At 46.0% G+C, this 11601-nt stretch overlaps 1 protein-coding gene across 8 annotated transcripts; it reads right to left on the bottom strand.

The window, feature by feature from the left end:
* Positions 1-5114: 5114 nt before the first annotated feature.
* Positions 5115-10000, bottom strand: PDP2 (pyruvate dehydrogenase phosphatase catalytic subunit 2). 8 transcript variants are annotated; one of them, XM_088171800.1, is made up of 4 exons: positions 9805-9822; positions 8887-8936; positions 8562-8775; positions 5115-7200 (listed from the first exon to the last, which is right to left on the bottom strand). In XM_088171800.1, the coding sequence occupies exon 4, from the start codon at positions 7143-7145 to the stop codon at positions 5541-5543; it is 1605 nt and encodes a 534-aa protein (XP_088027926.1). In that variant the 5' UTR covers positions 7146-7200; positions 8562-8775; positions 8887-8936; positions 9805-9822; the 3' UTR covers positions 5115-5540. The 8 variants fall into 8 exon arrangements, with proteins under 8 accessions (XP_088027926.1, XP_088027925.1, XP_088027927.1 ...); XM_088171799.1 differs by lacking the exon at positions 8887-8936 and having other exon boundaries at positions 9805-9983; XM_088171801.1 differs by lacking the exon at positions 8887-8936 and having other exon boundaries at positions 8605-8775; positions 9805-9943.
* Between the last annotated feature and the right edge of the window lie 1601 nt (positions 10001-11601).

Below are 11601 nucleotides of genomic sequence, written 5' to 3'. Positions count from 1 at the left end.
GTTTTTTCTCTTTCAGAAAAGTGCCAGAGAAGTTCCCTTAACCCAAATAAAAATCATAATTATTCTTCCCTGCTCCAATTGCTGGCTCCCAGTCACCTTTTTCCCAGAGGATGTTGAAGAGCTTCAGCCAGAGCATCCCCAGTCCCTGAGACCTGGTGCCCTGTGGGGCTGGCACAGGCCAGGCTGGGATGTCCCTGAGCCACCAGCACAGAAATGATCTCACCCAGCTGCCAAGTGCAGAGATCCAGCAGGAGCAGCGTGAGCCAACCCTTCAGAATAAACACAATGATCTGCTAAAATGGCAAGTGTTCTACTGGACAGTAACAATCTGAAGGTCAGTGTCCCCACCACAGGGGATACAAGGAAGGGAAAACATTCTTTTCATGTCACACCACACTTTGTAACTCCAAAATAAACTAACATCTTGGATTCTTTCCTTTCTACTTTCTGTGGAAGTACTGAGCCTGTGGCAATACAGATCACACACCAGCAGTGTGACAAAGTGATCCCTGACAAACCCCCAGGTGTGTACAGCTCTGCCTCATTACAACTACAGCTCTGAACAGAGAACCTCTGTTCAACTTAGTTCCAAAAAACTCCTCCTCAATTTTAGTCAGATTTCTTCTTCTGGAAGAAATCAGTCCCAAACAATTTTATTTTCTTTATAGGTAAGAACAGATAAATACTTGGAATTAATGGGAATAAAGTTAAGCCTCAAAGACTAAGGGCATGAACACATGCCTTGCTACTGGTCTATTGAGGAGTGGGGATTTATTGTTCCTGTAGGTGTTGTAGGGGGGGGTTGCATTATTTTAAGAAAATGACAACATTTTGAATGTTACAATGGTGCTTTAACTGCTGAAGAACACATACATATCAAAGTTAAAATAACTTTCTGTTAGTGTCAAATTAACTAAAGCCCAGTTTGGATATTTTGGTCAGTGAACTTGTGTCCCCTGTGCTACCTGGTTAATTTAATGGAACCTCAATAGTGTCATGATGTCTTTACTTCCATTTATTAACAGTTGTTTTCAGTGTGGAAAACCCCCAGAGCTACAAACACTTCAGCAAACTCAAGCTGTTTACTCCTACCCCAGGTTGAACATTTGTGCTCCCTGACCTGGAACCTGGCATATTTCCCTAGGAGCTACATTCCAGTGAAGCAACCAAAACACTGCCTTTCATCCATTTAAAGATTAGCTTTATGTGTGAAAGAAATATTTTTATTTCCAAAACCAGTGATTCCCTCTCACCAACTACAACAAAGTTAAAAAAAAAAGACCCTCTCCCAACTCTAACTACATTATGGAGGTCTGAATATTTAAATATAAATAAGCATAATAATTTAGGAGTTCTGAAGAAAAAAAGTGACAAAGTTGTATTTGAGCTCAAGGTCTAAGTTTAAGGTCAGAAAATATTTTTTTCTAGAATCCATGCTTGGCCTCAGATGTTTTATTTAAAAGTCATAATGCCCATAATTTTAAGACATAGAATTTGTTTGAGTATTATTGACTATTACTTCTCTTACTGCTGCAGAAATGAAGAACACAGAAGGCAAGCAGAACTATCTAACCTAAACCAGACTGTCTGCAAAGATGTTTATTCCAACAGACTTTCAATATTGCAGGAATTGCATCTAAATGTCCTTGTGAATCTTCACATCATCAAGCTTGCAGGACTAGGTTAATACAGTTAGCTTGTTCACATAAAAAATGTTTGACTCTCCAAGTCACAAAATACTATTTTTATTAGTGCCAGTTAGGTCTGATTGCACTAATTAGTGGAGCAATTGAGAGATGAAAATACCTATGATCCTGTTCAAACAGGTACAATTTTTCTCACCACAAGTGTATGGTGTACACATTACTGGGAATTTAGAGTGACTGAAATCTGGAACTTTGCTAACATACATTGGATAGTAGACACAACTGAATTGCTGTCAATTCAGGTAATTTCAGGGTGCAGTAAATTGTTGAACTCATGCAACTTACCGTGGTTGTAGTGGGTGAAGTCATCACAAAATATTTTGCTATGTGTACACTGGCACGGTTCATCACAACCTTTAATTTCTGCAGTGACTTTAAAATGTGATTCTTTCCTAAGTAAATATGCACACCTAATACTGCAGAGAATTGAGACTGAAAGGAATTGCAAGAAAATGCAACATTTCAGCACGGTGCACGCTTTCCTCTGTTTCAGCAGCTCTTCAGAGCTGAAGATCCCTCAGGCTTGATGAGAGAATCCCCCTCATTTTGATCAGTTCTTTTGGATCACCAGCTGGCAGAGATCATGAAAGGAGGGGGGACAGTATTGTCACCTTGTTCTTATGTGAGCCTGGAGGCAGAAATGAATCTCAGTGCTGATGTGGCTGCAGCAGCCCAGCTGTTTGATGGGATGAATGACACAGCAGCTGGCTGGGGTGTGTCACCTCCAGCTGGCTGCTCCTGTCACCTGTGTGACAGCCACAGTGACAGAGAGCAGAGGTCCAGGGGCTCTCTGGTAAGAAGTTCTGTCATCTCACAGCTGCGGGGTATCATCTGAGAATACAAAAAACTCGGTGCTCTGATAAGAACGCAGAATAACACCTTGCTTACCTGAAGGTTGTCTTCACCACGTGCTTAGCATTTCAGAGAATCAGCTTTGGGTTTCCAGAGTTCTCACACACTTCTATGTGTGGACCTTTCACCCTGGAGTGTTCTCATCCTGCTTAGTCCTAGCTCACACTCATTTTGTGCAGGGGGAGGAGTTTCTGGCAAATTCCTGTCTTTCCCTGTGTGCTTGCCCAGGGCAGTGGTGAAGTCACCACCACTGGAGATATTTAAACCCACGTGGATGTAGTGCTCAGGGACATGGTCTAGTGGTGGCCTTGGCAGTGCTGGGTTAACAGCTCAGTCAAATCTTAGAGATCTTTTCCAGCCTAAATGATTCTAAGTATGGATGGATTGCCTTCACTGATAGCAAAAAATTTCAGGGAATATGCAGTTGAATCCATGATTTGTATTTAAAAAACCAAGGAACAAAACCAAATCAAACTTTTAACTAGTTTAACATTACCCTTTTTCACCATAGATTATTATAGTGCTGCATGTCAAAACTGAGCAAACCTACCATGAAATGGGAAATAACTTTCTGATTTTCAGACACGTTCTCCTAAACAATCACTACCAATTTGCAGGTGCAGTTACAACCTATACACAACAATGTCTCCAGGAGTTACACCTGATGAAAAACTGCCACAGTGGCTCTTTCAAGAGATAACCTGGATTTCACCACTGGATGCTGAAAAGAACAGAACTTTGTGTTTATTTTATGACACTTTGTGCTTTGCTACACTACTCTTGCAGCAGCAGTTTGGCTCTATATTAAATATTCTCTAGACTATCTTCACAAGACGTGTCTCAGTTCACATCCCTTTGGTAAGGGTTTAGCACCTTTGTGCCTCTGGCTACACTGGTTAAGTAATTTCTCTGTTAAGAGGTAGTTGAGAGATGCTTTCGCACTACTTTATGGCTAAATTTCAAGCAGTAAAGCCTGTAACTGAACACACGAGAGGGTCTGTAAGAGCAAACAGAGCCCAGTGAAGCCAGAAGGGTCCAGGGATGCAGCTGAGGAGCTCTCCCCTCCTCATCCTCCACCCTGCAGGCAGAGCAGCCCTCTCCTGAGGTCAGCACAGGAGCCATGCCTGCCTGCCTTTCCTGGCACAGGAAATCTCACTCCCACAAGCACCAGCCTGGAGGATGAGAGCAGGGCACCCTTTAAACAAGCTGGACCCCAGCACCAAGAACTGCAGCAATCACCTGGCACAAATCCAAAGCCTGCCTGCAGCTCTTATGATCCAGAGCTTGGGGCAGATTTCCTGAGGTCAATCCTGGTTTGTTGGTATCAAGGGGAACAGACCTACTCATTGAATCTGCCTTCAGGCTGAATGGCTGGATGTATTCCAGTATGTACTAGACAGAAAGAAAAAGGAAAAAATTAACAGTAAATTCAGAAGTTTTTTAGAGATGCATTTAGTAATTGCAATTGTAGCACTGAATTAGTCAATCCTGAATAGTCAAAGCATGAATATTTTTTCAACTGTTTTAGCTTCCTTCTCCTTCTAATCCCATCTTCAAAACAGATTATCAAATGCCTGAAAAAAACACTAAGAAATTTTATGTGTAAGGAAAAGTACACAAAGAGCCCCAAAAAATCCACAAATGCTACCAGCTTAAGACCCAAGACCTTCTTTGCTTAAGATCTTGAGAAAAAGTAACTTTTTCATCTGCTAAACTGTAGAGAGATAATGCTTTTAGGTGAATTTAAGAAAAAAAGCAAAAAAGCAATATTTTTATTTGCTCTGCTGCACCCACACAAGTTCTTACTCAAGTACAGTAAGAACAGTAAACAGATCTATATTCCCAGTGTGCACATCCTTGTGGGAAACAGTTCCTGCTGAGTGTAAACAAGGAAGAGGCACCAGAGAACACCATATGTAAAAGCTAACTTGCAAGCTTGGACAGCACTCTGGAAAGCTCAGTATAAAAAAAAAAACCCAACATTGTAAAGTACACTTTCGTGTATATTCAGAGACCAAAACATATATTCATTAGGGAAAATAACTCTGTACCTATCAGGAAAAGCAAGAATGAAAGATTAAACCTATTTTGGAGACGTATCAGCAGAGTTATTTCTTCTAATTTAAACCTGGAGGGAAAGATGCTCTCTTTTGCTGTATTTACTTTTAGGAGAATTTTTGAACTTCTACATCTGACAAACAATTTAAATTACAACTGGTGGATTTGATGCACAGCACCTCATAGATCAAGACTTAATAAAGGGTACATTGTTTAAGCAAAGCACTCAAATGCTTAAGTCTAGTAATGTCAAATTCTGAACAGGGAATTGTGAAGACCCTCACGTGTTTGAACTCTAAGCTGCCACACAAGTCCACACACAGTTAAGAGAATATGAATTCCCACTTAAAAAGAACTGCACAAGAAAATACAATTTTTCCCTTGCTTAAGGAAGAGAATCAGGAAAGACGTCTGACAATCCCAGGGCTCTTCCAACAGCCTTCTTCCATGTTGTTTTATGAATGGGGGCAATTTCTTAAAACATCTGACACATCCAAAAAAGGTTTGGAAGTTAATTTATTTAATTCAGTTACAGTGCTTCAAAAAGATGCTACTCGTTCTCCACAAGAGCAGAGCCTGACACTCCATGCAGCTACACCTATTATCCATCTCTATTGAACTGTACCATTCTCAGTGAAATTTGCCTTGCTTGTCCATTGGAAAGTTTTACCAGAGGTTCTCATGGAATCAGAACTGGTCCACAATCTTTTAGTCACATTTCAGTGAGGTTTTATGAAAACATTTTTCTTCAGTGTGTACAAACCTGGAAACCCAGGGAAATTTCACCTTTCAGAAAGTTATTTTCAAAGCGAGTAAGTAACAAAAAAGATTGAGGAACTTGCAGATACTGGACTACCAGAGAGCGAGAGGAATGGGTCAGTATCAAAGTTCCCTAGTGGTTTTGAACTGCAGCAGTGCAAGGCTCTACTCGTGGTTCCTGTAGTAATCTTCAATCGTTTCTGAGTTGAAGTACACCACGGTGACAGTGATGTCATCCCTGTACATCCTGGCCAGGTCCTCAGGCAGGGTGAGCATGGCAGCCAGCTTCTCTGGGTCCACCTCGCCATACTCGTTGCTGCCGATGGCGTGCCGGATCAGATGGGTGGCAATGTTCTGGTCCAGAGAGGCCAGGCCTTTGCTCTTCCTCTGCAGCAACAAGTTGTGCATGTAACCCAAATTAACTGGTTTCTTAAAAGTCAGTGGTGGTTTCTGCATGTTGAGCTCTGTAAGGTGTCCAGCAACAAGTTGTACAACCTTCTCATTACTCAGCATCTCCCATAGCCCATCTGAAGCAATAACAAGAAACTTATCCTTGCTTCTTAACTTGTGGTATGTGACTTCAGGCTCTGCAGTTAAATAAGGGGGGGTATGGTAGTTTGGAGGAACGTACTGATAAATGTTTAGAGACTCAACATCACAGCTGTTCTCGAGAATGCTGTGTTGTAATTCTTTACTCCATTTTAATTGCACATCTCCAAAAGCTCTGGAGGGCATGAGAATCCCTAGTAATCTGTCATTCACAAATAGGGTTTTCTCCTCAGATCTAGGATGTTCTCTCTTCAATCTTCTAATTTCGAATTCATCATAGGCATTGTGATCTCGGGTTAGAGGGAGAGTAGACCATGTTCCATCTTCTTCACGGACCCCTAAAACCGCTCTGCAATCACCAGTGTTAGCCACGTGTAGATGAACACCATCAATGTGAGCTACACAGGCTGTTGCACCAGAAAAAGCCACCTGAAGGGCAATATTCCTCATCAACTCATTTTCCTGAGGAGCCTGAACCTCCAGTGATATGTCTGAGTCTAATCTTTTGAATGCACAAATCATGGCTTCTTCCAAACTAAACCCCGGCTCAGCATCCAGATCCAGCAAGTGCTGCCAGTAAACCCGGAGGTTCTCAAAGTACTGAGAGGTGATTTCCTGGTACTCCACATCGTTGGGGTGCCTGTGCCACTGCAGGATGGGCCGCACAGGTTTCATGGCCTCCACGGCCAGCTCGATCTCCTCCAGGCTCTGGCGGGGCAGGAGGGACACGGCGATGTAGTGCAGGAGCCGCTCACTCACGGCCTGGGCGCAGGCGGCGCCGGCGTGGCCGTCGAACACCCCGAACATCATCCCCGCCGTCTGCAGGCACGTGGCCGCGCTCCGCCGGTCCTCTATGGGGCTGTTGGAAGCCAGCTGGTTGCTTTCAAACCTCAGCACGGAGTTGGTGTTCCTGCCATGCAAATCCAGTGTTCTGTGGGATAGTTCGCCCGCTCTGAGTATGTCGTTGATTTGTGCTGGAGACAACTGGAAGGAAAAGTGTTCTTCTTCGGTGGAAGTGTGTCGGAATGCTTTGGGAAAGGAGAAAGTTCTGTCTAAGCTGCAGCTCCCAGCAGAGTAAGGATACGTTTTGGAGAAAACGAGCTTCCATTTGATCTTGTTTCTATTTGGGATACGGATGGAGTAACAACGTCCTTTCCCTTGTAAAATAATGCTGCTTCTGGCTGAGCTTAAAATCCAGGATGATACAGTTCTTGACATCATAAGTCACTCCAAAAATGGAGCACCTTCCTTCAGTAACACAGAATGTCCTTGCAACCTGGAATGTAAATGAAGGAAAGGGAAAATAATTAGAAAGTTCGTAAGAAGCTTTCCATATAGAAGTACAAAAGCAGCTCTAGAGCTCTCAGAAATGTTCAGAACTTCCTTCCTAAAGAGATTGCTATAGATAAAGGCATCTTAAAAGTGGTAACAATTTCCATCACTTAATTATAACCAAGAATATGACTGCTCCATTTAACTCCTCAGAAAAGAGAATTTTTACTTTCCAGACAGGGCTTTTTTTTCTCATTGTGGCAAGAATAAGAAGAAATGGCAACATTACAAGAAACGTTATGGGCAACTGTACAACGAAAAGCCTCGTATAACATGACACAAAACAAACAGATCCAAGGAGCTTGAAAAGTTGGGACTTATGTGACAATTATTGCACAACTCTCAAAAAAGCCTGCTAGAGTACAACTCTATTAATAGACTCAAAACTTCACACACAAGAAGATAAGTACTTAAACCCTGTGGAAAGACTAAGAGATTGGCCAGTTAATGATTTATGTGGACTACCGTGATCCCCACAGCTAGAACAAGCCAGTCTACCTTTCCAATTCTGTTACAGCTTATAAGCTCAGCTGTTCTTTTTTTTACCTTCAAGGTCTTAACCAACCCCCAGGCAGGCAGGATCTTTTACACAGCTGAAGGCAAATTCTACTGCTGCTTAATTAATGCTTTTTTCACAGCATTGTGCACTCTGGTGCAGTGAAAGCTATAACACATTGACAACTTTTACAGGTTCACAGTTTGGCTTGTTCATTTGGAGGGCACTTAGAACAAGCTGCAGAGAAGATCTCTGCTGCCAACAGCACTGAAACCTCGGGCACTTCAGCAGCTGAAGTTCCTCAGTTGCCATGAGGGAGGTCCTCACATTGTCTCCTGCTTTTAATATGGTATTCCAGCTGTGGGATGTTGCTAAGTACAACCAGATGTTCACTCACAACAGAATTTTGCCCCGTGGATTTCAAAAACTCACAATTATTCCCAAAATACAATTGCAATTGTACTCCCAAAGTACAATTACTCCCCAAAGATCCCACTAGCGGCCACTGAGAACAAGAGAGTTGCTCTCTGTGAGTTTTCAAACACTCTGAGGTGGCCTGTGACACCACTTGCTCAGGCCAAAGACACTACATGCTGCTACAACACCAGTGTTTTGGCAGAGCACTTCACAAGAAATAACAAGAAACCAGCCAGATCAGATGAGTGGAAATGTTTCCAAGAAATCAGCAGGAAGTAAAAGTCACATTGAGCTATTCTAAACAGAAAGCCTACTGATACAACCCAAGAACTGCTAAAATCCTGTTTGGAACCCAAAGCAATGTGTCACAAAACAGTTCTGAAGTGCGTTACCCATACTTAATGCAGAAAAGAGCAGACAAGCATTCCAACAGACCCCACCACTAAGATTCTGGCGACCTGGTGAGAACAGGCAAAGACACAGCATAATTTCATTGCTGATGTCAGGAGAGCAGATGGAAAAGGCACTGCCAGTTCACTGTCCAAGGCTTGCCTGCAGTCTCCCGGGACACTGCATCTCCCAACACACACAATGCCTTTTGTTGTCCTACAGAAAGAACACAACCAAAATAATAGGAAGACAGCTGACACTACTAACTCCAGCAACAGCTAAACCCAAAAAGCACCTACAGCACAAGACAAGCTAAGGTTTGCCAACCTTTTTCAGTCCATTCCCCGTCCTGTTTTTCCTTCTTTCTCTTCCTGACCCTGTCAGCCACACGAGATTGAAACAAGGATGATTTTTACAGACTTGATCAAAAAGCCGATTGAAACAGTGTTTTAAAGAAACCTGCCCCGTTCACAGCGGCTGGCTGACAGTGCGAGGTGGTGTGGTTTTATCCCCAGCAGCAGAGTCACTGACACCGGTTAGCCCTGTGCTTGCCTAAGCTCAGGTAGCCCTGACGAGCCCTGGAGCTCCTGTGAGCCAGCCCTGCTCACTGCGCTCCCATCCTCGGGGTCCTCCCATCCTCCCCAGCCGCAGTGTGCAGACGCTGCTGCCCAGGACGCCCCCGGTAGCGGTGCTAATTAAAGCGGTGTGCTAAAGACCATTATGTAAGAGCCAATTATTGCATAAACTCGCTCCGGCTCCAGCGCCGGCACTGCCTCCCTGGGGACGCGGTGTCCCAGCGGGGCTGGGGCTGAGCCCGGCACGGCCCTGGCACAGCCCGCAGCTGCCGGCCCGCACAGCGCAACAGCGCCCGCTTTTCCCCATGAAATGACCGACACCCGGTACATCTGGATTTACAGCCCCTCTGAGATCCCCACAACCCCGCATTCCCCTCACTCACCCTCCTGACGCTGCCCACACCCACCCCTCACCCCACACACATCCGGCACACACCGACCCTTGCCCGGCCACCTCCACACTGCCGCAGCCCCACACACAGACACACGGACCCCCTCTGTCCCCCAACACCCCGTACCGCCACACCCGTCCCGCACACCCCCTCTGCTCCCGCACACCCGCGCCGCACCCTGCACACCCCCCGTGGCCCGCACAGAACACACCCCTTACCCTGCTCACACCCACCCCGACCCCAGCGCCGCCGCAGCCCGTGTCCCGCACAGCTCCCACCTTCCCGCTCTCGCTTCCGCACAGCCGCCGCGCCAGGCCCGGCTCCGCTCCCCGTGTCCCGGCAGGCTGCCCCGGCGGCGGCCGCTCTCTGCCCGCCCCGTCCCCCGCCCCGGGCGCACCCACCGGCCGAGCAGCCGCCACTCGCGCCCGCCGGCCCCGCGCTGCCCCCCGGCGGGGCTGAGGGACGGCGCTGACCGACAGCCCCGCCGCCCAACCCGCCCCGGGTTCCCGTCAGGACACGGCGGGGCGGGCGCGGCCCCGCCTCTCCGCCATGTTGTGCGCGGCGGGCGCGGCCGTGGCGGAGCCGGCTGGGCTGAGGGGCCCCGGTACCCCCCGGTACCTCCCAGTCTCCCCCGGTCCCCCCCGCTCGCTCCCGGCACCGCCCCGCGCCCGCCGCCGCTGAGGGGCCCGGCCCGACCCGGCCCTGGGCCGTGCTGTAACGGGAGCAAAAAGGAAGAGAGTGACACGTGTTAGGAAGAAAAAGCACCAGCAGGGGTTTCTTCCTCATTAATTACGTTCAAAACCACGCTGATTCTTTGAGGGAGGACCCCTCGGCTTTTCGTTTTTTTTTTTTTTCTAGTACGATCCCACACCCTTCAGTGCTGAGGACACCGGCTGATGAGACTCAAAATCGCAAAGCTCTTTCGGAATTAACTCTCCGTATAAATTATGGAGAACAAAAGGCCTCGTTTTGCTGACTCCCCGGTTTTTTGGTTTCATATGACTGCTTGTCTCGGTTAACGTTTCCGCTGAGCGGTTCTGAGCCCGGTGAGGAGGGAAAGGAATGGGCCCAAAGTGCATGGCGGTTAATCAGTAGGTACTGCCGTTAACGCTGTGATTACTGAGTAGTCCCTGCTTTAAAACCTCTAACAAACATTTCTGCAAAAACAGAGGCTCGCAAGTCACGAGAGGCTTTGATATTATCAGCGCAATTTTTAAGTCGCCTGGCTTCTTGTAGTGAAGGATTTTTAGTTGAATAATGTGGTGCAAGTATCCTAGATGAGATAAGCATGTTCCCAGGTTATCTCACGTGGAAAGATACCCATCATCTGCAATGACTCTGAGCTTTCACTTGTTTCTTGTTTTTATTACAACAGTGAAACATAGTTTCATGTTGCATGGAAGAGCATGCAAAAAAAATAGGTCATTTCAACAAAACTATTTCAGAACAGTATTTTAGCACAGGCGAAAAACCACCTTAAGTTTGGCACAATTACTTAATCTGCCCGACAAATCTAAACTGAAGGGGGACACCAGCAGCAGCTTTGAGATCTCCCCCAGGAATAGGCCCGGCTTGAGGCTGCCAGAGCTGCAGGAGCCTTGGGACACGGCTCCAGGGATGCACCAGCTGTGATTTTGGGGTGTTTGTGCAGGGACAGGAGCTGGACTCAAACCCCCTTGTAGGCCCCTTCCAACTCAGGATATTCCATGGTTCAATGATTCTTCCTTCTGTCCTACCAATTTTCAGCTTTTGTACCATTTTGTGCAAAACTGATATAAAGCCTCGTGCAGCAGCCTGAAAATGAACCTGACTGCTCTGAGTTTCCCATGCTCCCACCGTGGTTAAATGCTTCTCTTCAGCTGAAAGCTGTAACTTATTGCTCTCATGTTCATGCAGTAATTTCATAAATTCATATGCAGAAGCTGAAGTGACTTAGGAACCATGTAAATGAAGGTGAAACCATTAACAGTCCTGCAGATGTCCCTTTCACTCCACGTTTTCTAAACACAAGAAGAAATACCATATTGAAGGTTCTTGACAGGGCTGAACATCCACTTGAATTGAGATTTAGATTC

The sequence above is a fragment of the Sturnus vulgaris genome, chromosome 12, assembly GCF_052056855.1.
Source record: "Sturnus vulgaris isolate bStuVul1 chromosome 12, bStuVul1.hap1, whole genome shotgun sequence".
Lineage (NCBI taxonomy): Eukaryota > Metazoa > Chordata > Aves > Passeriformes > Sturnidae > Sturnus > Sturnus vulgaris.
Note: the sequence above shows the minus strand (reverse complement) of the source record. Positions and strands in the feature narration are given on the sequence as shown.

Coding starts and splice junctions, on each gene's coding strand:
- PDP2 (XM_014892597.2), bottom strand. CDS start 7,145: ATGATGTCAAGAACTGTATCATCCTGGATTTTAAGCTCAGCCAGAAGC.